General features: G+C 31.8%; 3 protein-coding genes across 8 annotated transcripts in view; 2 read left to right on the forward strand and 1 right to left on the reverse strand.

Annotated features, from left to right (window-relative positions):
- The window catches only part of LOC115879122 (early endosome antigen 1-like), a 38,288-nt gene extending 36,626 nt beyond the window's left edge, over positions 1–1,662 (reverse strand). For 2 of the 3 annotated variants that reach the window (XM_030895780.1, XM_030895781.1), the window contains exon 1: positions 1,549–1,662. In XM_030895780.1, the coding sequence (XP_030751640.1) occupies positions 1,549–1,575 (27 nt within the window). In that variant the 5' untranslated portion in view covers positions 1,576–1,662. The remainder of the gene's footprint in view (positions 1–1,548) is intronic. The other variant, XM_030895782.1, reaches the window with a different exon arrangement.
- Positions 1,641–16,512, forward strand: LOC115879124 (inhibitor of growth protein 3-like). Of its 3 annotated transcripts, XR_004049667.1 has the most exons (9): positions 1,641–1,852; positions 3,139–3,300; positions 3,354–3,476; positions 3,609–3,787; positions 3,856–4,127; positions 4,379–4,584; positions 4,803–4,817; positions 4,894–4,965; positions 5,021–5,037. XR_004049667.1 is itself a non-coding variant. In XM_030895783.1 (8 exons), the coding sequence occupies exons 1-8, from the start codon at positions 4,790–4,792 to the stop codon at positions 16,216–16,218; spliced, it is 1,197 nt and encodes a 398-aa protein (XP_030751643.1). In that variant the 5' UTR covers positions 4,379–4,789; the 3' UTR covers positions 16,219–16,512. The 3 variants fall into 3 exon arrangements, 2 of the variants coding, with proteins under 2 accessions (XP_030751643.1, XP_030751644.1); XM_030895783.1 differs by lacking the exons at positions 1,641–1,852; positions 3,139–3,300; positions 3,354–3,476; positions 3,609–3,787; positions 3,856–4,127 and adding exons at positions 5,229–5,428; positions 5,488–5,746; positions 8,487–8,641; positions 10,391–10,607; positions 16,102–16,512 and having other exon boundaries at positions 4,379–4,817; positions 5,021–5,169; XM_030895784.1 differs by lacking the exons at positions 1,641–1,852; positions 3,139–3,300; positions 3,354–3,476; positions 3,609–3,787; positions 3,856–4,127 and adding exons at positions 5,229–5,428; positions 5,488–5,746; positions 8,487–8,641; positions 10,421–10,607; positions 16,102–16,512 and having other exon boundaries at positions 4,379–4,817; positions 5,021–5,169.
- Positions 16,513–17,536: 1,024 nt separating this feature from the next.
- On the forward strand, positions 17,537–25,293 carry LOC115879232 (NHL repeat-containing protein 2). 2 transcript variants are annotated; one of them, XM_030895934.1, is made up of 8 exons: positions 17,537–17,576; positions 17,703–17,890; positions 17,950–18,116; positions 18,177–18,427; positions 18,481–18,848; positions 20,262–20,495; positions 21,962–22,173; positions 23,448–25,293. In XM_030895934.1, the coding sequence occupies exons 2-8, from the start codon at positions 17,752–17,754 to the stop codon at positions 24,240–24,242; spliced, it is 2,166 nt and encodes a 721-aa protein (XP_030751794.1). In that variant the 5' UTR covers positions 17,537–17,576; positions 17,703–17,751; the 3' UTR covers positions 24,243–25,293. The 2 variants fall into 2 exon arrangements, with proteins under 2 accessions (XP_030751794.1, XP_030751793.1); XM_030895933.1 differs by lacking the exon at positions 17,537–17,576 and having other exon boundaries at positions 17,608–17,890.
- The last annotated feature ends 180 nt before the right edge of the window (positions 25,294–25,473 follow it).

Raw genomic sequence — 25,473 nt, forward strand, 5'->3', positions numbered from 1 at the left:
AAATGGCAACACCCCACTTGTGGCGTCTTTTTGGAAAGCTCATGAAAAATGCTAAATGATGATCATAAAGTTTTTAGGGTGAAATTGAAAAACTACCCTTACACGAACAATTAGGTGGACATTAATGAAAAAAGTGATTTTTCAGCATAAGTTACAAATTGGGACACAGCTAAATGACGGAAATGAAGTATTTTTCAAACCATTCCAACCCACCCTTAGGTGGCGCCCCCTCACTTCTAATCTCAAGATAGCGAAAGCCCACTTATGACACTTCTTTGGAAAGCTAATAGAAATTGCTAAACGATGGTCATACAGACTTCAACTTAATTACTGGTTAGTGACAAGAACTGTAGGTGTGACAATTTGAAAGAAATTTAAAATGATAATTTATTTTAATAATTGCTCAAAATGACAGCCATTTTGTTCCATACAAAAATACAAACGATTTTCAAATTCTTCTCTCACTTTTTGGAAAGTCTCTCTCGGAATATTTCGACATGCTTCAGTTCTCCTCTGCCGCAATTCTTGCAACGAACCTGGTTTTGTCTTGTAGACTATGGATTTAGTATAACCCCACAAGGAAAAGTCTAAAGGAGTGAGATCAGGTGACCTTGGCGGCCACTCGATTAGACCCCTTCTACCAATCCATTGCCTTGGATAATATTTATCCAACCACCGCCTTGTGACAATAGAATAATGCGAAGGGGCTAAATCTTGCTAAAAGTGTATGAGGTCTTCATTAAGAGTTATAATAAATTTCTTTGCACCAGCTTTTTTTTTCCCGTAATGGTTCATGGATACAAAAATAATTCATTCTATTGATTGTGACACGTTTTGACATTTTTGTTTTATTTTTAGGCTCTATTTTTTTCGTTCTTTTTATGACAGTCATTCAGCATTTTTTATACGCTTTCCAAAGATGTCGTGTCACAAGTGGGGTATCGCTATCTTGAGGTTAGAAGTGAGGGGGTGGCACCTAGGGGTGGGTCGGCGTAGTTTGAATAAAAACCTCATTTAGCTAGGTCCCAATTTGTAACTTATGCTGAAAAAAAAATCTGCCTAAAGTTTAGCCCGATCGTGTCATGTTAAGCCACACCCAAAATTCCAAACACACGTGCTTTAATTAAGGCTTGATTAAGGTTTGCGGAGCTTCAGCATTTGCCATAAAATAGCGAGCAATTTGTTACAAAACCATATAAATTATATATCACTGTAATCACAAAACTTCAATCTATTTCCGTATTGTAACGGAATTTTAAATTATGTCTTTGTTTTCGAGAAAATTTAATCCAAACATAAGGAATATTTTGTTGATGTTTGATTATAAAAATCCTAAAAATAAAGAAGTTGTCTAAAAATGTGCTACTATACGGATATAGTATAATCCTTTATCTTTAATTTCTTTCTTCATTTGTGTGAAAATACCTAGCCAGGTTTACGTAAAACTTTAAATGCCGAAAGCTTCTTTTTCGAACTAGTGAAATGGACTCTTAAGTAAGCACACCATCAAGCATATAAAGCACCTAACAAAATAGCATAAAGACTTACCTTTTTTCCTTGCTGAGTGCAAGACATATCTCATTATGTTAGCAATGTTCACATAAACATTTTTTGTTTAAATTTTGATGGGTTGACGAAAGTGAAGTGGCAGACTTCAGTAATGTCACTTGACATTGCCGCGGGGTAGGTTTTATCGTTTATTTCTTTCGTATTTTTGTCGGAAAATTTGGGAACGAAAATGGCCAAGGGGAGAAAATTTAGGCAAGCCAAAATTCCCAGATATTTGCCTGGGGAGGTGCAAGAAGATGAGCGTAAGAATGACTTGAAAATGTTTAATACCCATCGCCGTAACGTGAGTAATTAATATTACTTTTTGTCAACTCGTTAACTTTAACGCAAACTTTATTCGTATTTACTTTCGTTTAATATAAATTATTATTATTTTTATTATAATAATATACAGGGTGGTTCGAACTGTATTCCGGGAACTTTGGGAGCTTATTTTGCAGATAAAAATTAGTAAAAAAGTTCGTATAATTGTATGTTCTAAAATGCTTAGTTTCGGAGATACAGGGTGTGGAAGTTTCATTTTTATTTCGATTTTTTCCAAATAATTTCTGAAGTAACGTCAATATTTGGATGAAAATTAGTGTCTGGGAGTTTTTTAACATGAGCAATTTCATTTTGATGCCAACATGGCTCCTACTTGTAGAGGGCGCCACCTACATATTTTTTAACTAGTTTGAAGAGTAATAAATTTTCGTCTGTACCTGTACAAAACTAGTGAGTATAAAAATATACATTTAACGTTTTTTACGTAAGAAATGTCTCTTGGTAAAAATCGCTACAAGTAATAGTTCTCGAGATATTTGGAATCGAAATTATCAATACCTGTGATCATTGACTTCATTAATTAAACATGCATGTTGACTAAATAGTTATTAGACTGAAATCATAAATTTGAAATGATTTTCAGTCAAAAGTTCAACAGAAACTGTTTTATCATCATTTTTTCGAAGAAAAATTTGTGATTAATTTAAAAAAATAAAAGTTCCCAAATTTATCATTTCAGTCAAATAGCTATCTACTCGACATGTTTATTTTTTGTCACTAATGACATATATTAACTATTTCCATTCTAAATATTTTGAAAACGGTTGCTCGTAGCGATTTTTACCAAGAGACATATGTTTTACTTAAAAAATCGCGGCAATGTATATTTTTTCACACAATAATTTTATACAGGTACGGACGAGAAAAGTTATTACTCTTCAAAACAGTTAAAACACATGTAGGTAGCGCCCCCTACAAATAGGAGTCATATTGACATTCAAAATTAAATTTCTTATATCAAGAAACTCCCAGACCTCCAATTTTCATCTAAATATTATCGTTACTTCAGAAATTATTTATTAATAAATATAACGATGTCCTCCAATGAAAATGCGAGTTGCTTAACTCTAATAATTCTAATTCTGAACTAGCAAATGAGCTAAAATTTAGCTCATTTGCTAGTTTAGAAGGTAAGGAGGTAAAGAAGGCAGGTTTCTAGGTAAAGCATTTAATTAAATTAAATTCAGAAACCCTGTATAAGGATCAGTATTTAATTTATTAATAAATTGTTATTAAATATTTAAGATATTCTATGCCAGAGCCCTGGTGGACGATCATCCACCCAAAATGAACCCATTCAAATATCTAGACATGAAAAAGATGAAGGAAGACGCTCAAAGACTCCGCGATATAGATATAGAAAATAAAGGGTTGCTAAAAAAAATCAACACAATCAACCGACTGGGCGTAAATATTTTTATGCACAAATTTTTAATTTTAATTCTGTATAATTTTTTTAGGGTAAAGTGGATACCTATAATCCCTTAGCTTACAGAAGAGTCAACAAATGGCGGGCTTATAATGTAGCTTTAAAGAAAATTGAGAGGAAGAATAAGGACTTATATGATCTTATTAAAACCGCGGTAAGTTAACAGTAACAGGGTGTCCCAATATTAACCTGTATAAATGAAAAGGAATTAATAGAATAAGAGGCTATGATACAGAGGCTCAAGATCCTATTTTATATCTATACATTTTATTTGTTATAATTTTAGAAAACCTTTTATAACAATAAACTGTTTGATGAAGAGTGGAATAGGACTCTGGCAAAAATCAAGCACATTTGTAAATACCCAGTATGCATTGTGAAAAAACCTTCTTTAGACACCGAGTTAAAGCAAGCCCTATCAATTAGTCATCTGCTAACATGCAAAAGGCCTGAACTACGACCTTTGTAAGTATATTTATTCATATTTATGTCTTAAATTATAAATTTTAGACCTCACGATTTTGTTTTACCAGTTGCTTCCTAGACTTTCGAGTAAAAAATGGAAAATATTTGGGACGTATTGTAATCGAATTGTACTACGATCACGTGCCTGTAACTGTACAAAATTTCCTTGAAATATGCAAAGGTACAGGCTTAACTTATAGAGATAACTTGGTGCACAGAATTATTATGGGACAGTATATGGAGATGGGTGATATAACCCAGTGTAATGGTAGAGGAGGCTTTTCCATCTACGGAAAGTCATTCGCGGAGGAGAATCATAAATTGAGACATACTAAAGCAGGTATTTTTTACTTTTTAAATTGTTAAATTAGTTTTTTTTGTAGTTCTCATTGAATACTTTTAAAATGTGTTGTATGCAACCAAATATACACATAAGTTTTAATTTTCGTTTTCTGAGTGTGGTAGTACTTATTGTTTAGTTTCTTTTCTAGTGACATTTGATTTGCAATACCACCATAAAAAATTTACTGTGTAGTTAATTAGTGAATTGTGTTTTAAAGTTTAATTATTTATAAAAGGCAATTATTTAAGGTGTTTTATCCATGAAGAGAATTGGGTGGGCAGAAAACAACTCACAATTTTGCATAACATTTCGTAAAATGGAACAGCTCGATCACAAGAACGTTGTTTTTGGCAACGTTATAAAAGGAAACGATATTTTGATGGATATTCAGTATTATGGGAGAAAAATTGGAAAACCATTGGAAGAGATAATTATATCGAACTGTGGAGAATATGTAAAATAATAATACATATTTATTTGTTAAACAACTTGGGATTTTCAATTTCATATTAAGATGTTGGCAGTTTTGATTGCAAATGTCCGTTTGACAAACATATGTGACAAAAACACGTTAAAAATAAACAAATTTCTAGCCAAAATCCTGCAAATTTAATACAATAGTTGTGTTTTTCGTGAAATTTTAAACCTTATTAATAAGTATGTTGTATTTAGAAGATTATCTGGAAAGTAAGTTGGTGATTGTTTAGGAAGCTGACGTGTCCTTGTTGAAAATGGCGGTAAATTCAAACTTGATATTTTTTAGTGATCGAACATTTACCCCAAGAACTCAGAGATAGATTTACTGATATGAGGGAAATGGACTTAAGTATACATAGTAATAAACTCGTATTAATTAAGGTTTATGTTTTTCTAAGCCACATTCCTTCTAGATAATATGGACGAACTTGAAAAAAGGGTTAAAGTATTTTTTAACGATTGTAAGAGATTTCAGAATCAAGAAATACCTCAAAATTTAGAAGAAGAATACAAATCTATTAGAAAAGAATATTATAAAACCCTTGAAGATGCTGATGAGAAGGTTAGAATGGCATTCTTAAAAAATAAAACAGTATATTATCACTCGGATTATATTATTAGGTTCAACTAGCAAATACAATGTACGATTTAGTAGAAAAGTACTTAAGAAGACTGGACACGGAACTGCATAAATTCAAATGTGAACTTGAAGCCGATCACAAAGGAATAACCGAAGTGTTAGAGAAAAGGTCTTTAGAATTAGATACACCTTTGCCAACATCCAATATATCTAGTCAGCAAAAGGAAAATAGATATGAAAGGTTAATATATTATCCCCCAGTACTTTCTGAGTTTAAGAATAATTTTCTTTTTAATTTAGTGGAAGTTCAAGTAGTTTTCGGTATATTCGGTCACGTGGCGAAAAGCGTAGGGATAGTAGCATTTCGTTGCCGAACCAGTATACTGAAAAACGGCAAACCATCATTCCATCTCCTTTGGTCGAACCTAGACATGTGGCTTCGGTTTCACAGGCCCCTGCTGTAGCCAGCCCGAATATATCTTATAGTTTGGGCCATAATCTAGGTGCAGGAACGGCCATTGCTGCTGCTGCTTCTCAGGCAATAGCAGCCACTCAACAAGTAAGTGCTTTCTTCCCCAGTCTAAAGTTTTTATTAGTGTTTATAGTCAGTCCAACAAATCAGGGAAGGTTTTGACAGACAGCATCAAAAAAATGACAGAAATTACAATTTTCCTATGAATTAAATCAATTAAAGTGACATACACAACTGTCACCATTATAGATCCTCTTGTTGGACAGATATATATTTTTATTAATCTTTATGTGATATTATAGTCATTTGGGTTTTTAATTCAACTGATGTGTATTTTTTTTCTCTTTATATAATTGAAAAAAAAAACAGTGTCATAGTAGCCTATGAATTGGAATAAAAACTTGCTAAAATTACTACCTGAAAAAAAGTAAAAATTTTCAGACATTTTAATCATTAACATGTACCTAGATTTACAAAGGCTGCTATGACATCTTTTTTTTAGTTCTACATTACGTCGACTGAACCTATAATTTTTTCTTATATAAAAATGATATATACTATAATAAATTTATTTTTCTAGATTATACATTGTCGCTAAATTTAATAAATTCTTAAACATCAAAAAGTTATTCAAAAATAATTTAAAATTGTGAAAAATAAAAAAAATATTTTTTTAATTATTTTTATTGTTTTTTTCTATAGCTTATTTCTTAGCTTAGGCAGTATTTTAGGATATTCTTAGATTTAGGTGTTTTTCTAATAATGTTTTGCTTTTGTTCTGCTTTGCTTTGGATTAATACAGTCGAAGGTTTGTCGCTTTTGTATATTTCTATCGCACCCGTTTTTTTTTTCTTAGTTTGCATCATAAAATAATAAATACAAGAAGAAGTGTCAAGTCAATGTTAAATTATGGAAACAGCGTGGCTGCCTGGGTAACTAATTTTCAGATATGGCGGCTGGGACATTTGACATGACATAGACACTTCACTGACATGACAATTTCAATTTTATGAAATTTATTTCCGTTTCCGGTTTTTAATGGCGGGCTGTTCAGGAGGTTTAAATGAGGGTTAATATACTTTTTACTTTTTCTAGTAGTAAATAATACAACAAAATTACTCAAAATATTTATTTGGAATTTAGAACAATGTAAATATGCAAATCAACACAATTAAAGAGCTATAAACCCATAAACTACTGTATCAATATCAAAATATTTAAATAACATCAGAGATGCTGTGTTCAAGTGAAATAGTAAAGTAACAATGCACTGACTTACAGAAACTTGAAGATAAATAAATGTTTTCACAGCTTCACGGGCGTAAAACTAACTGGAAGCAAGAAAAAGACAACAGGAACCCACGCAAAACCTGGAATCAAAAAAAAATATGTAAAAAAACATAAATATAGGTACATAAGACTGTTGTGAATTAAATCAAACAGGACTTGAATGAAAATAAAATGAATAAAAAGTATGATACATATACATCTAATACCTCATTTGTATTTTAAAAATAATCTACATACATAGCATTATTGCTATGAAAATACATAATAGGTACCTATGTGATATGTAATTACGCATTTCTGTTCATCTTGTAGATAATTAATGTAAGCTAATAATAGTTCAATAATCATAATTTACCTTGTGCAACTTGCTTTCAATTGCTCAAAATCATCGATCAGTCTTTAAAGTAGAGATACGGAAAAATCCTTGGTAAAGAATATCCCAAGATCCTTGGATCTAAAGCTAAAAAAATATAAAAACAGTTAATATATTACCTATTTTTACATATAATATGGCCCATACCTACTACACGCAGAAACGTCGATTTCATCATTTTCTTCATGTAATTAATACCATATATACTTTATTAAAGTGTTAACAAGGAACTTTATATCAAAAAACATCTTTGTACTTATAAATTTCAGCCGAAATATCATAAACAAACTTCCAATCAAATCTAAAACGGCAAAAATTAAAATGGCGCCAGACCTTGCCAGAGGCCTCGGGAGTTGACACATGGCTGACACACAGACAAAAGAAGAGGACGCCGACGTGCATAAAAATGTTCCGTAACTGAAATTGACAGAAATCATATAGAAATATTCAGATTTTTGTCTAGGACAGTCTAGAAGGCCATGCTTTCTGCCTGGGTAAGACCGCGCCAGAACTGTTTCCAATTTTCCGGTTTACTGTCACCCCCCTGGTTTGCATCACTTTTTGCTTGAAAATATGTATTTTTTCTCTAAAAAACATAGTGGGATGGTTAATATTACTTCCTTGAATATGCAACCGACATTACACTGGAGTCTTAACAAAGAGAATTTCAGAAATTGGTATAAAATAGTTTATTCTAAAATGAATAACACACTTTTTAGTATAATTTACTAGAATAATCCTGTATTTTACCATATTTTAATTATCAATAATATATTTAAACGTATTAATTTTTATTGTAAGGTTCATTTTGCATAATAATTTGTACCTAAGTATATATCTTTAATGCATTGAAGGTACAATTAAGGCATAAACAGTAAATTAAGTTTCATATTACAGTAGACTCTCGATTATATTTTTTATATTTTTTTTATTATGTTGTATGATTTATTAATAAATGCCAGTACCTACGTTAAAATATTTTATTAATTATTGACAGATGCATGTAAACTCACAAGATTGAAATTAAAACAGACGAAAATCATTAGAATCTAATGTAATCTTGGTTGCATATCTCATGACGTCATTACTAGTGGGAGTGGGACTAATTTTTTTAAATGTCGGATATAAATTAGACCCGCATTAAAAGTCCTTTAACCGTTTCAGATGCAACAGGGTAGGAGAACGGCTAGTTTGAAAGCCTCTTACGAAGCTATTAATACTAGCGGTCACGAATTCATACCGAGAGAACTAGCTGGAGCAGCACAAACTGCCATACAAGCCATACAACAGGATCACGCCAACCACAAAAAGAAACAAAAGTAAGTGTCGCACATGAAGCTCTTTATGATCTGTCATTTGAAATCAGGGTTGTGTATGTTTGAAACTTTTTGTTTAAAAACTTGTTTTAAACGTTTTATAATATACAGGGTGGTCCGAACTGCATTCCGGAAACTTCGGCAGCAAGTAAAAAAATTCGTATAAATGTATGTCTTAAATTGCTTAGTTTCAGAGATACAGGGTGTAGAAGTTTCATTTTTATTTCGATTTTTTCCAAATAACTTCTGAAGTAACGTCAATATTTAAATTAAAATTGATGTGTGGCAGTTTTTTGACATAAGAAATTTGATTTTGATGTGAATATGACTCCTACTTTTAGAGGGCGCCACCTACATGTGTTTTAACCTTTGAATAAGAAGACTAAGGAAGGAGCATAATGCTATCCATGTATTCATGCATGGTGGGCGGAAAAAGGACTCTAGGGTGGGGATCCTTGACAGTTCTGTTTGACGATTCATTTGACACATTTGAATTTTATTTGAAGTTTTGTGGAGTTGTCGGTCTTTACGGAGCTTATTTTATGTTATTTATTATTTATTATACTACTGATAGTTGTATAAAGGTAGTAAATCTAGATGGAAATTGTGGCAGAACTTAAATTAACTGTGACACTATCGCGATTTATCGAAAAAGACTCTAAAATAGTTGGTTGTGTAGCGTGCGGTAGATCTCGGCAAAAATTGAGTGAAATAATGGAACAACTTTTCGCTAGTAAGTGACTATATAATATACATACGTGTAGTAAACCGATCATTTATGAAATTCACTTCTAATTTTCTAAATTTTTTCTTGCATTTTTGCTTTTATTTACTATTTGTCAAAGAATTTAGATATGTCAATTTGACTTACCTGCTTCAGTAGCGTATCGGATGTTTATGGTTATATATAATTATTATAACTTATCTATTTTTATTAGAATTTTATATTTTTATAACAATTTTAATAACTACCAACATTTATTCACAACGTAAAATAAAAAAAAATTTTTGAGTCTACCCCACGTAAAATTAGAACGGCACTGATAAACCGGAATTTAAGTCGGCCATATTTGAGGCCCATCGCGGTGGACCTAAGATTTTTGATATGCTCCTTCCTTAGTCTTCTTATTCAAAGGTTTTAACTGTAATTAAAGATAACTTTTCGTCCGTACCTGTATAAAACTACTGAATAAAAAAATATACATTTCCGTTATTTTCTACGTAAAAATGTCCCTTGGTTAAAATCGCTACGAGCAACCGTTAAGATATTTAAAATGGAAATAGTCAATACATGTTATTGTTGACAAACATAAAAATGTTGAGTAGATAGTTGAAAAGTTATTACTCTTCAAAACAGTTAAAACACATGTAGGTGGCGCCCCCTACAAATAGGAGTCATATTGGCATCAAAATCAAATTTCTCATGTCAAAAAACTCCCACACGCCAATTTTCATCCAAATATCGACTTTACTTCAGAAATTATTTGGAAAAAATCGAAATAAATATGAAACTTATACACCCTGTATCTCCGAAACTAAGCATTTTAGGACATACATTTATACGAAGTTTTTGACTTATTTTTATCTGCAGAATATGCTGCCGAAATTTCCGAAATACAGTTCAGACCACCCTGTATACTAACGTATGATCGAAAAAAAACACGTTTTTTTTGCGTTTGTTTAATAACAAAAAAGTATGTTTTTTTCAACTCTGTTTGAAATACCGTCCGTTCATAATAGCTCTTTTTGCAGAAAATATAGTAGTAATAGTCTGTCATCTAGTTCATCGTCTGTCCAACAAGTCGTAGCGGCGCCACAGCCAGTCACAGTACCTGAAATATCCGCCATGGAGGTGGATACTGCCAATGCCGAAGTGACGGACGAATGGACGTACGATCCCAACGAACGTCGGTACTGCCTATGCAATCAGGTATCTTATGGAGATATGGTTGCCTGTGATAATGAAGACGTAAGTATTACATGATTTATAATTAACTTCATTTGTGATTTGTTGCTTATTATGCAACCAACAATGCTTTGAAGTTGAACAAGAGATCTGGGGCCCGATTCTGCAAACATATTTCCTGTCTAGTGACTCATCAATCGTATACAAATAGTATAGGCACAGAATATCTAGCTACGCAACAGAAGCCTCGTTATACGTATAAAATCGTAGGTATCAAAAGGAGACAGGCTTTTAAAGCCTGTCTCCAAATCAGATATTTTGATGCGGTAGTTCTGCTATTACATAATAGAGGGCAATAAATTTAAAAGAAAACAGTTTTCTACAAACGAAATTTAAAATAATTTTATGCAGTGTTGCTATTGTATAATTCATATTGTAATACTTCCTTATAAAGCCTACCTTCAAATTTGCTGCATCATTTAAATATATTAAAATAGATCAGAGCTCTTTTTTCAAACTTTTAGGTATTTAACTTGCCATGTTGGTTTGAGTTAAATTTTACGAGCTGAATTACAATCACTTTGTGACGTTTGATTGTATTTGAATTTCCTGGCGTTCGATTGGACTTATACTTTGGTATAGTAAGTATTTTCGGTGACATTGTAATATGATGGTACTACTATGATGCATATAAACTGGTACCTTAATATAGTACCATATTACGATACCACTTCCTGACGTTCGATTGGGCTCATATTTGAATATACTTGCGTATTTTTGATGACATTGCAATATTATGGTACCATGAAGTACATCAAGAGGTACCATAATGTAGTACCATATTACGATACCATTTTCTGGCGTTCGATTGATCCTAAACTTTGTATACTATGTGTGTTCGGTGACATTGTAATATGATGGTACTATAATGCATATAAAGTGGTACCTTCTATAGTACCATATTATGATACCACTTTCTGACGTTCGATTGATCTTAAACTTTGTATACTACGTGTGTTCGGTGACATTGTAATATGATGGTACTATAATGCATATAAAGTGGTACCTTCTATAGTACCATATTATGATACCACTTTCTGACGTTCGATTGGGCTCATATTTGATTGTACTTGCGTATTTTTTATGACATTGCAATATTATGGTACCATGAAGCATATCAAGGGGAACCATAATTTAGTGCCATATTGCGATACCATTTCTTGGCGTTTGATTGGGCTTAAACTTTGTATGCTCCGTATGTTCGGTGACACTGTAATATGATGGTACTATAATGCATATAAGTGGTACCTTCTATAGTACCATTATTACGATACCATTTCCTGGCGTTCGATTGTTCTTAAATTTGGTATACTACGGATCTTTGGTGACATTGCAATATTATGAAGCATATCGAGTGGTACCATAATATAGTACAATATTATGATATCATTTCCTGGAGTTCGATGGGCCAAAATTTGGTATACTTGCGTTTCTTTATAAAGATTTGTTTAATTAATAATTTTAATTTATTTTACGAATTTTAATTTATTGTACGTTGCGTGACAGCAACTTTTATGCCGAACTAATATATTATTAATTGTACCTGTGTCACTTTTTAAAATCTACCTAGGTCTATATAAATAACGTAGCAAACAGAAGAAATTTGTTATTATAGTATTTTTTTAGTCAATTAACATTTTTTATACTGGATTTTAATAAATTATTTCCATTATTATTAAACGTATATTTCATTACTAACGTTTCAGCATTAATAAATATCACTATCAATCGCCCTGTATATTATTAATTTTAAAGGTAATTAAAGTTATTTTCTTAGTTAACATAATAAAGTAGTGTACATATATTAAAAATGTATTTTGTGACCATATGTTTTCTAATAATATACTTAAACCTAAAACTATTTTAAAAGCCAAACGAATAATTAATATAAGTGTATCTGACAAGAAACGAAGAATAGGAAGAAATTTTTATACACCAGAAAAAGAATGGGATGCCAATTAAAGTCTTTTTGAATCTGGCAACATGCTGGCAACTGTGCATATTTAGCCGAGCTTCAAGGCCGTCGACGTGTCGTCGATCCAAAACCGAAAATTGAAAATTTCCAATTATATTCTGATTATGATATTGTCGCGCCATCTAGTATTTCATTTGTGCAATTTTAGCTCTTTCATTTCGAGTATTTTTCTGTTGCGTAGCTAGATATTCTGTGGTATAGGCTATACAGGAAATTTCTTGCTACGGGGCTTACAGAATCCCACTCACTGCTGTTTGTTGTAACTGGACTGATGTAACCTAGAGCAATCTAAACTGCACCCTATACAAGGTGTTTTAAAAAACATGTGCCATCTCTCGTGGGGAGCATCCTCACGTAAAAATAAGATTTATTTTTCATATCAACATAGGTCCGATTCTGCTTTATTTCGGTAGCTACAGGGTGTTAAAGTCTTAATATTTTTTCGATTTATTATAATTTTCTTCCAAGAGCTTTTAGCGTTTCGAATGAAATTTTGAAGGTACAGGTTACTATAGATGCGACATATTTTAAATGGGTTATCACTGGAGTATTTTTTCTAAAAAAAGCATGTACACCACTGATTTTTTTTATCTTGTTAGCGAAATAGTGTAAGCAGTTTAATGCCGATTAAAAGTTGTCTTTTGATAGTTTGTCGATTTCGGCCTCCTTGGCCGCCTTGTCGACAGGCAACCTTTTGTACTTAACAACACCACCATTGACGTCGTAAAATCTGTAAAATTCTTAGGGCTTGTTGTAGAAAATTCTCTGAAAAATTAAGCTCTGCCTGTTTTGCATTAAGATCTGTTTCTAAGGAGCTTAACTTGTCAGTGGCTAGAACTGTTTATTATGCATTTTTTGAGTCGCACCTCAGATATGCCCTTCCATTCTGGGGTACGTGTTGTGCGACTCAATTTGACCGCATTTTCAAGCTCCAGAAGAGAGCTGTTCGATATTCACTGGGACCAAACAGCAGAACTCATTGCCAGGACTTTTTTAAAAAATTAAAAATAGCATCAGCTCTTCCTTCCTTATTTATATTTGAATCCGTTTGCCTAATAGGTAAGCATGTATCAGCTTCTCAAGAAAGGCCATCTCACACTTATCCACTCAGGAACGCGGAGCAAGATCTTTATTTACCTACCCCACGCTCAGAGTTAGCTAAAAGTTCAATATTATACAACTCGAAAAAAATGCACAATCACCTGCCGTTTGAAATCAAATCCATAACATCATTTTCTTCATTTCGCAAAGCATTGAAATCTTATTTACTAGACAAGGCTTTCTACGCCGTAAATGAGGTATATTTTGATAATCGAATTTGATCTTGTAAACACTGGTCTAATGTTTGCTATTACTATATTTACCAATGACATCGAGGTAAATTTATCTAGAGGTCATTGATATTTAGTATAAACTTACTAAATATTTTGGAATCTTATTTTTATTTTTTTGTTCTTTGACATTGTAAACATTTATAAATGTTTATTTCAAACAATAAGACTGACAATGTTATTTGTATAATGTTTTGTATTCTCTTTTGTTTGTTTGTTTACTTTTTTGTTTACTTTACGTTTGTCTACAAATTGTAAAAATTTTTAACAATAAAGTCATTTATTTACTTCAAGATGGGATAAACGCAAGTTTATTAATTTGTCTTAATCCAAGTCTAATACGAATAGCAACATTTAAAAAAAATTGATATCATTAACTTCGAAAGTTTTAAATAATTACTCATTGATTCCTCATTAAAAAATATGAAAAAAAGTTCCTATAAACAGGGGTACCGAAATGCATAATTTAAAATTGCTGTAGGTTGGACTAATAGTAATAATATTTAGTAATAAATTAGATAAAATATACAGACCGGACCACCGAAGTAGTAACATAGGCACAACCGGACGAATTGCGAAAAAATGCGATAAAATAAAAATAGGTAGCTATGTGATAAGAATGTTTCAGAATTTGTATTTATTCGTGTTTTAATAGTCAAAACGAATACATAGATTCTCGCGACAGTTCTCGTGTAAAATTTATTTTTTAAGTAAAATAATGGATGTTTACGAAGTTCGTGAGAAAATTCAAATTGTAAAATGTTATTTCCAAAATAGGTCTTATCGGGATATACAAACAATTTTTCCACAAACTTTTATTCAAATTGTAAAATGGTATTTCCACAATAGGTCTTATCGAGATATACAAACAATTTTTCCACAAACTTTTGTAGACAGGCCAATTCCATCTTTACCTACTGTATCAAGAGCTATTAATAATTTTGAAACACATGGGTGCGTGTTCCCACAAAAACAAAAAAAGCCTGATGTGTTGATTAATGAAGAACAGGAGTTAAAGCAAGTATTCATTTGTGCTACCGCGGATCAAAATCCCACCTTTTCAAGTAATCAAATTGCTGAGGTGGTTGTCCTCCCACAATGCCTGTATTGTTCACGAATATTTGAACAATACTTTTCCCAACCCTTTAATTAGTGGACATGGAACTATTTTGTGGCCCGCTAGATCACCAGATCTTTCTCCCAATGACTTATTTTTGTGGGGTTATGTAAAATCCAAAGTGTATGGTCATAACAGGGCTAATAATCTGGATGACCTTCAAGTAAAAATACGAGAGGCTTTCCAAACTATTAGCCCTAATAAGTTAGCCAATGTCAGACGGGGATTTTACGACCGCCTAGGCTTCTGCCTAGCACAAGAAGATGGTCTTTTTGAACACTTGTTATAACTTTTTTTATTTAGAGTAATATTTTATTTATTTTTTTGGGTTTAGAGAATTTATTTATTTTTAGTTTTGGCTTGTAAACACAATTAAATAATAAATATTTAAGTATTTTCATTTTAAATGTTACCTTAAGTGAAGGTAAACACTTAAAATGAAAATAATAAATACTCGGCACTCCTCGAGTCGTATTCCTAGTCTGTCACGACCGACCCGTCCAAGCACAACTGCAACTGCGTACTGCCTGACCAGCCGACTAGCCGGCAGTGACTCTCGAGTACGAACGCAAAACGGGTAAACGTAAATTCGTCCGGCAACTTGGTATGTTACTAGCAGCCTGGTCTTCTCTGTATAATTTATTAATTGTATTTTTATTTTAATTTTATTAATTGTGATTAATAAAATTGCGTTTATCTCATCAAGGAGGCCGAATTCGACAAAATATCAAGAAAAAACTTTGAATTGGCATTAAAGGGCCTACACAATTTTGATATTAAAAGAAAAAAAGTCAATGGATGAATTAATCGACACTATTTTAGCATTAACATATGTAGCATTTATAGTAACTCTCTTACTTTACTCTCAAAATTTCATTTGAATCACTAAAAGTATTTGAAAGAAAATTATAATAAATCGAAAGACTATTAAGACTTTGACACCCTGTAGCTACGAAAGAAAACAGAATCGGACCTACGTTGATATGAAAAATAAATCTTATTTTTACGTGAGGAATCTCCACGAGAGATGGCACATGTTTTTTGAAACATCCTGTATATATACTTTTTTTTCAGTGTCCTTCTGAGTGGTTCCACTACCCATGCGTCGGCATAACGGCCGCGCCGAAAGGAAAATGGTACTGCCCGCAGTGTTTAGCGACGATGAAAAGAAGAGGCGGCAGAAAAAATTGATGCTAGTGCACCGTAGCGTCGTACCATTCAAAATTCGTCCGATTTTTGAGTGTAAAAACACTGTTTGTGGACTTTTTCGGTCATTGCTACGTACAGTTATGAATTAATGGATAAAATAATTCTTACACTCGTCGGTTAAAAAAGTATTACTTACCTTTTATAGTTGTATTTTTTTTAGAAAAGTCTGTATGTACTTTTTTTTCTAATCTATACGCTTATCTTACCCATTGCAGTGTATTACTGTATATGTTTTTTTATAATTGGTTTGAAGAAAATAAAGATTTTTTTACAATATTGACTTTCAATTTTCACCAGGGATGGACTAGTAAAAAAATGTTTTTGGGAAACACTAGTTTTTTACATGTAAAAAACATCTTTCTTTTAGAGATCATTAATGATTAAGTGTACGTTTACACCATGGAGGAATAAGAGGGGAAGATGCTATTACACATATTTCTGTAGGATAAAAACCTTTGGCTGCCCGGAGACTACTGCGCATCACTTCTGTACAGGGTATCCTATTTTCGTGTGGTTTATAGGATTTCTCGTTTATGAGTAAAGATACAATGATGCGATTTTTACATACTTTGCTGCTTAGTTCCTGAAATACAAGGCGAATTTGTGATGCGCAGTAGTGAACAGATGTTGAATACAGGTATGATGCGCAGTAGTGAACGCAACGTCTACCGGCAGCCAGACAGTCCGCACTCTGTTCGGGAGCTATGCTCTCCTGAGCTGCTGTTGCTCCAAAAGATATACCGTATGATCGGAAAAAAACGGCGCCCATTTGGCTGAGAAATAACGATCGATGACATTTCCCATATAAAATGACAGCGATCTTCATTTCATAGCCATCGCTGACGCCGTTTTTTCGATCATACTCTCATACTGTATTAAAGAACCAGCTTTCTTAAAATTCTTTCTCGAAAACGTTGCTAGCTCTTAGACTATAAGAAAAACCGCGAAATCGTTATGGAAATGAAAATATGTAATAAATTTAAAAACTGCATAATTTTCTATTTTTTTATCTTTAAATTATATCTAATATAATTTAAGAATTCAACATTCAAGTAATAAAATTAATATCGCATCGTCGGATAACGGATGCATGAAAATCAAGCTATCTTAATCCTATGTAATTTTACACCTAAAAACCTTAAAGAAACCCTCCATCTTCATTAAAATCAAAATTAAAATCTACTCACTTGAATTTCTTCCACTTATTTATTTTTCACACCCTGTATATAAATCCCGCTTCTGACCACAGAAAATATAAGCACAGATTTTTGACGTATGAGTAACCGAAATAAAAACAAAGCGCCATCAAAAATAACCTTATTTTTTGAAGGTCGATTCTGGTAAGTAATGTTGATTTCTTCACTTTCTCTATTTTTATTTATAAATAAATAGACTCCAGCAAGGATGATTCGATGATTCAGTAGTGTAGTAGATTCCTCAAGAATTCTAATGAATTATATCCGTAGATCGCTGGTGAATTTATTTCGTAGAATAGGACAATCCAGAAATTTTATTATGGAATCAGAAGACAACTACTTATATTATTCTCACGAAAAACTGTTGGGCTTGATTGAAAAATTAGGTGACAAGAATGCAGGTATTAAGGAATACTTGAGTACAGTAAAATATGCACCTATACCCGATTTTAAAGAAGGTAAATAGGTAATTATAATAATAATTTCAGTCTTTAAAAAACGTTTATTGTTCTTCAAGGACTGGAGTGGTTCAATGTTTCAGAACCTTTGTCTTTTAAAAACCACTTAAAAGGCAAATTGGTAGTTCTGGACTTTTTCACGTATTGTTGCATTAACTGTATGCACATTATACCAGATTTAAGAGCAATAGAAAACACATTCTCTGTCGAAGATGGTTTAGTTGTAGTAAGATCTTTTAGTAACGCATTTATAAAGGGTCTATTTTAAAAATTTACTTAATTTTAGATTGGGGTACACAGTGCAAAATTCGAAAACGAAAAACTTTCAAAGAATATTCTATCAGCTGTGCAAAGGTATAATATCGGTCATCCAGTGGTTAACGATGAGAATTCAGAAATGTGGCAAAATTGTGACGTACACTGTTGGCCGACATTGTTAATGTTAGGACCCAATGGTGCCCCTATTGTTATGCTTACAGGAGAAGGACATAAAGAAGATCTTCTTGATATTATTAAAGTGGCCTTAGATTTTTATGAGTATGACATAGTACTTTATTTTGCTTTAATATATTTATATTTATGTATTTTAGAGAAAAAAAAGTTATTTCCCATCATAAATTACCCTTAAAATCCGCCTTTCACTTACTGCCAGACTTAAAAGGACCCCTACTATTCCCAGGCAAAATTACTCTGTTTAGTGAGGAGAATACTCAAACTATTTTGGCTATATCTGATACCGGCAATAATCGTATATTGATTGTTAATGATAAAGGAATCATATTAAGGGTGATTGGCGGGAAAAAATTAGGATTTAAAGATGGAAGTTTAGAGAATGCTGAATTCAATAATCCGCAAGGGTTAGTTTTCTTGAATAAAAATGTTTTGTTTGTTGCCGATACGGAAAATCATGCCATAAGAAAGATAGACTTAGAAAAAGGAAAAGTTGAAACAGTAGCAGGTAGGTACTTATTAATTAAAAAAGGAGCTAGTAGGGAAAAATAATGCTTTAAAAATTTATCATTGATCATTATTTCAAAGGCTACTTTGACGCCGTTTTTTGTCGATTTTTTTTCATGAGTACCTTAAAATTTTTATTTATGGCTAAAAGTCATTGAATTTATAAAAAAATTACGCAGAAATTTGTCGAAAAATTAATATTTAATAATGAAAAAATGTTATTATTATTTATATTATTATATTTTATTTTCAAAATATTATTTTATACAGGGTGTTTCAAAACCAATGCGAGATACTTTAGGAAGTGATTCCTTGACAGAAATAAAGGGTAGTTTGTTATGTAAACATTCCATCTGAATTCAACTATTAGAGCAATATTTTTTAGAAAAGTAGTGTTTTAAATATTATCATTGATCATTATTACAAAGACTTCTTTGACGCCGTTTTTTTCATCGGTATCTTAATATTTTTATTTATCGCTAAATGTCTTTAAATTTAGAAAATTACACAGAGATTTTTTGAAATTTAATATTTAAAAATGAAAAAGATTTATTTCCAAAATATGTATTATCTTATACAGGGTGTTTCAAAACAAATTTGTGGTATTTAAGGAGCGATTCCTAGAGAAAAATAAAATGTAGTTTGTTATATAAATTTTGCTTCTAAATTCAATCATAAGAGAGATATTGCAATAAATAGGGAATAGAAAAATAATGTTTTAAATATTATCATTGAACATTAGTGCAAATGCTTCTTTGACGTCGTTTTTTTTTCATCAGCATCTTAATATTTTTATTTATTACTAGATGTCATTAAATTTATAAAAAATAACACAGAAATTTGCCAAAAATTAATATTCCAAGATATTATTATTATTATTTTATACAGGGTATTTTAAAATAAATGCAACATACTTTAAGGAGTGATTTCTTGACTAAATATAGGGTAGTTTGTTATGTAAACGTTGTGTCTACATTTAACGTTAGGGATAAATTACAATAAAAAGAAAGCAGAAAAATAATATTTCAAATATTATCAATGATCATTTCAAAGGCCGTTTTTTTATGGTTTTTTTTAAAGCTATCAGAATCTTAATTTTTAGACAAGAAAGAAATAAGATACAGAAATTTGTCTAAAATTGATCTTTAATGATCAAAAAATATCTAGTTTCAAAATATACTTTTATACAGGGTGTTTCAAAACAAACGAAAAACTTTAAGGAATGTTTTTTTATTAAAAAAATAGTACTTTATTATATAAATAGTTCTGGGCCTGAGTTCAATCATTAGAGAGATATTCTAATACAAAAATAGCAGAAAAATGTTTTCAAAATTAGACATTATTGATTCTTACTTCAAAGGCTACTTTGACTTTTTTGGTTGCATGATATATTATCTGAGATCTGTATTTTTAGGTACCGGCAAACAAGGACATGATCGTTTAGGAGGAAAACCAGGTCCCCAGCAAGCCATATCGAGTCCTTGGGATGTTGTGGTTTACAGAACATCTGACATGGACTTAACTTTCCATCTCGATGGAAAACCTCCGGTTAGGGAGGTTTTATTAATAGCCATGGCGGGGACCCATCAGATATGGGCCCTGTTCCTAGACGACACTGTTTGGTGGAAATGTAAAAAGTATAGCAAAGGTTAGTTACTTTCTTTTTGTTTGTTTTTTTTTTCTAGAGAAATCAATAATTGAGATATACACGCCGCAATGTTGCCACGGCTACTTTTTTCACTATGACTTTTTATCCTATTCATACCGTTATTCTTTCTGTACTTGAAACTCCTTTTCTAAAACAAAATGAAACTGAAAAAAGACAAATATTAAGGAGTCAAAAATTTCTGCAATATTTAATGATAAAGAGGCAAGGTAGGCAATAGGTATTTAAGAACTTTTCTTGGTACTGGACCTAATAGTTTTTGTACCATTTAACAAAAAAGGACAACGCGTCGCAGAATAATGCTTCATAGTATTTAAATAAAATTATTAACCTCGTGTAGCCTCGCCTTCCTATATACTCACGAGCCGCCAGTGACAAGCATGTCAACTTTTATTGATTACACCACAGATTAGATATCCTATAAGTATACAGATAAAAATCTTGTCCCTAATTCGTGGTACGAAAATTGTTTTTTATGACGATGTGCAAACGATTAAAATTTCCTGTGCGCAAAACTAAACTCGCGTAAAATAACAATAAACAGCGTAATAGAGAGATATCGCTAAACCGAGTAGCGTGCATGGACGTTAATAAGGCCAGGTGTTATTTCCTTTACGTGAGGTGGTATTAACTCTCTTCATTTATAGTTATCGGGTCGGAAAGAATTCTGTCTAACTTTGAATTTAAAACTTTGAAATTGTTTTGTTTACTAGGTATTTTAAAACTAAAGGGCTAAAGTGCTTATTTCCAGTGCTTTATTGTTCAACGTCTGCCAGTAGGTTTAGGGCAACAAGCAACAAATTCTCTTAGAAGGGCTAAGTTGTCATCTGCTGTAAACTTAAGCCTCTTTATAGGTTCTTTAATATTGGAAGAGGTGGAATCCATATTTTGGGCCATATTTATTTAATTAAAACTAATCCCAGCTACTTAAATATCAAATTACCTAATAAAACTAAAGTAATAATTCAAAACAATTCAAACATAACCTAAAATAAAAGATCTTGCCAGCCGGCCCCGATTGTCAAATACCCGCACATGCCCATTTAAGCAATTTTTAAACGTTATTTAGAAATAGCGCTTGGTGTAATTGATCCGCAAATTACGTCAGGCGGTAACGTTATTTGCGGGTGTTGCGTTGACTCGCGCATATCGTAACCATGATAAGGTACCCGTAAATACTGCGTGACGCTATTCGGTTTTCTGATATCTCTCTAATAACTGTGCCGGTCAGGCGCTGTGCACAATTTTGAGGCCATAAGTGGGCGTGCTATATGCGCAAACTAGTAACCTAACTAGTGCCCGATTCCGAAAATTGGAACCACGAAAAACAATAAAGAAAAAACAAAGCTTATAATCTGTATAATCTGTGATTACACCAAATTATAAGCAAATGTCTCACTTCCTCAGCCTTTTTATTTGATGATCCTTATAAAAATATGTTTTTACAGGAACCTGTGTAAATATAGCCGGTTCAGGCAGGGAAGAAAATCGAAATAACAATTACGCTCATGCAGCCGCTTTTGCACAACCCTCAGGGTTGGCTCTGTGCGAAAACAACAAGGAAATCTATATTGCCGACAGCGAGAGCTCTAGCATCAGAAGATTGGCATTGATCGACGGGAAAGTCACCCCAGTAGTCGGAGGAGATAGAAATCCAAACGTATGTAACTAAAAAAAAGTTTTTTTTTTGGAGTGAAACTTCTTTACGCTCGCTGGGAGTAAATATTCAAGGCCGTGACACACAAGCTAGCGAGACGAAAAGTGGTAAGGACAGCCTACGGCTTAGATATTCGTTGTGACCACGTGTTTATCAAAAATATTGATATTTTAATATAAATTTTAGGAAATTGAATCAAATTATTTTAGAAACTATTTGTTACACGCAAAAAACTAGTTTTTACGGGTAGAAAATTATTTTTTACGTGTAAAAAACTATTTGTTACACGTAAAAAATAATTGAAATATTGATTTTTGGCAAATTTCTGTGTTATTTTTTATAAATTTAATGACATCTAGTGATAAATAAAAATATAAAGATGCTGATGAAAAAAAAAACGACGTCAAAGAAGCCTTTGCAATAATGTTCAATGATAATATTTAAAACATTATTTTTCTATTCTCTATTTATTGCAATATCTCTCTTATGGTTGAATTTAGATGCAAAATTTATATAACAAACTACCTTTTATTTTTCTCTAGGAATCGCTCCTTAAAATACCACAAATTTGTTTTGAAACACCCTGTATAAGATAATACATATTTTGGAAATAAATCTTTTTCATTTTTAAATATTAAATTTCAACAAATCTCTGTGTAATTTTTTAAATTTAAAGACATTTGGCGATAAATAAAAATATTAAGATACCGATGAAAAAAACGGCGTCAAAGAAGTCTTTGTAATAATGATCAATGATAATATTAAAACACTACTTTTCTAAAAAATATTGCTCTAATAGTTGAATTCAGATGGAATGTTTACATAACAAACTACCCTTTATTTCTGTCAAGGAATCACTTCCTAAAGTATCTCGCATTGGTTTTGAAACACCCTGTATAAAATAATATTTTGAAAATTGAATCAAATTATTTTAAAAACTATTTGTTACACGTAAAAAACTATTCGTTATACGCAAAAAAATATTTTTACCTCTAAAAACTATTTGTTACACGTAAAAAATAATTTGCTACACGCAATAAACTATTTTTTACGTGTAAAAACTATTTACTACACGTAAAAAACTATTCGTTACACGAAAAAACTATTTTTTACTTCTAAAAAACTATTTATTAACCGTAAAAAATATATTTTTTTAAACATGTCCTTCAAATCTTTCAATTTAATAGCTGTTAGTAAGAAGTTTCACATCATATATGCGCACATAGTGCACACACAATTTTTTATTGTTATACTATAATTTTTATTTTTTTTTTCAGAACCTTTTTGCTTTTGGTGACAAGGATGGGTCACTTTATGACGCAAAACTTCAACACGCTCTAGGCTTAGCCATCAGCCCCGATGAAAAAACACTTTTTGTAGCCGATACATACAATCACAAACTAAAGAAAATAGATATCACTGAAAATAAAATTTCTACCTTAAATCTTAGTAGCAATTTTGAAAATTCCAATGACACTGCCACGGCGACATTCAAAGAACCGGCAGGGTTGTGTTTAAGTCCTGACGGTAAAAAAATATACTTAGCCGACACCAACAACCACCAAATCAAAATTATTTCTCTGGGAAGAAGTACTTCAATAACAAAAGTCGAAGTTTTCGATTTAACACCCAACTCTGTTGAAAAGAAATCTTCTAAAGAAGCCCTTATTAAAGGCAAAAGTATAGTAACCTTGAAGAAACCCATGAGAATTAACAGTAAAGGTGGCAAAATTGTCGTAAAAATCAACCTAAAGTTCAGGGATGGGTTGAAATTAACTCCGGATGCGCCTCATAGATGGATAGTGTCTTTACCCAACCCTACGTATTCTTCGGTACCCAAGAATGGAACGAACGTCAAAGGCATAGACTTGGTACTAAGTTTACCACCGAAAAAAGATAATTTAGATGAATTTATTGATGTTATTTTTGATCTGGTGACTTGTACAGATGAAACATGTCTACCCAAAAGTTTTGTGCTGAGAATTCCTTTAGGTTTCCAAGAAAACGGCGCTCTACATCTCGAGAAAGAGCTCAATGTGATTTTAGACGTAAATAATGTTAGCGTAGAATAAGTTTTTGGCTGGTCTTTTATACGGGGGGTGCCAAAAATTTCGAAATTTTAGGCACGCCCTGTACATGTATAAATTTTTGATACTGATATTTATCTGAATGTTTTCGAACGGGAAATCAAATTTTCTATAAGGTATTTCGGGCAAATCATATCAGAAAAATCGAATTAATAATTTATAAGGGTATATTTTTTCAAGTTATTCGGTAGATATTTAAAAGTATCGCAGGTTTTATTTTTTAAAAAATTGTATATTTGAAGAGATTTTTCTTAATTTTATTGCATTTACTCTTTAATACTGTACGTTTAAAAATAAAAATCGGTGTCAAGGTAGGCGTTGAAATGTATATAGATGATAATTTTGTGCGGGTCGAACTCTATTATGATTTGTCAAAAAATTGTCATAACTTTAAACTTGCAAAGTAAAAAAATTATACTTGTTAATAGATTTTGTCTAGAGGCCGACCGGAACCGAAAAAATTATCGTTGATCGTAATTTCGAAGGCTACTATGACGCCGTTTTTTTTTCGATTATATATGCTATAAATATGTTCAATATGTTTATGTTAATAATGCAGGCTTTAATTTTGAAAATTTTAATACTTGGTAAAGAGAATTTTATTAATTTTATTCTTATTGCATTCTTTACAGTTTAATAATGTTCGAGAATAAAAATCGGAGTCAAGGTAGGCTTAGAAATATCTGTCGATGATAATTTTGAAAGGATCAGGAAGAAAATTACCGTTGATCGTCATTTCAAAGGTTATTATGACAAAGTTTTTTTTTTCTTCAGTCATATGGTATATGTTTATGTTAGTAATACCGGTTGTAATTTTGACAATTTTTGTATTTGGCAAGAAAATATTATTAATTTTATTGCATACTTTACTCCGAGAATAAAAATAGGCATCAAAGTAGGCGTGAAAATGTCTGTCGATGATAATTTTGTACGGGTCGAGCGCTATAATATCATTTTTTATTAAAAATTGGCAAAAAATCAAACTTGTAGTAAAAATTATACTGTACAATAAAAAAAGGCATCAGAGTTGGCTTGGAAATGAAGATAACTGTCATTTTCTATGTGAAATTATATGGGGAATGCTATCTTGACGCCATTTTTTTCGATCATACGATATTTTGTAAATAGATTTCGTGTCTTTTTTTGTTTTTTAAATATTAATACTGTATGATCTAAAAAAACGGCGTCCAGTTGGCTTGGAAATGACGATTGATGA

The sequence above is a fragment of the Sitophilus oryzae genome, unplaced genomic scaffold, assembly GCF_002938485.1.
Source record: "Sitophilus oryzae breed Bouriz unplaced genomic scaffold, Soryzae_2.0 scaffold_1576_pilon_pilon, whole genome shotgun sequence".
Taxonomy (NCBI): domain Eukaryota; kingdom Metazoa; phylum Arthropoda; class Insecta; order Coleoptera; family Curculionidae; genus Sitophilus; species Sitophilus oryzae.

Bases quoted from the DNA above. Each gene is read 5' to 3' on its own strand.
- LOC115879124 (XM_030895783.1), top strand. From the start codon at position 4,790: ATGTTGTATTTAGAAGATTATCTGGAAA. The intron at 5,747-8,486 runs GTAAGTGCTTTC...TAACCGTTTCAG, and splicing joins CAATAGCAGCCACTCAACAA to ATGCAACAGGGTAGGAGAAC. The intron at 10,608-16,101 runs GTAAGTATTACA...CTTTTTTTTCAG, and splicing joins TTGCCTGTGATAATGAAGAC to TGTCCTTCTGAGTGGTTCCA.
- LOC115879232 (XM_030895933.1), top strand. From the start codon at position 17,686: ATGAATTATATCCGTAGATCGCTGGTGAATTTATTTCGTAGAATAGGA. The intron at 18,428-18,480 runs GTATGACATAGT...TATGTATTTTAG, and splicing joins GTGGCCTTAGATTTTTATGA to AGAAAAAAAAGTTATTTCCC. The intron at 18,849-20,261 runs GTAGGTACTTAT...CTGTATTTTTAG, and splicing joins AAAAGTTGAAACAGTAGCAG to GTACCGGCAAACAAGGACAT.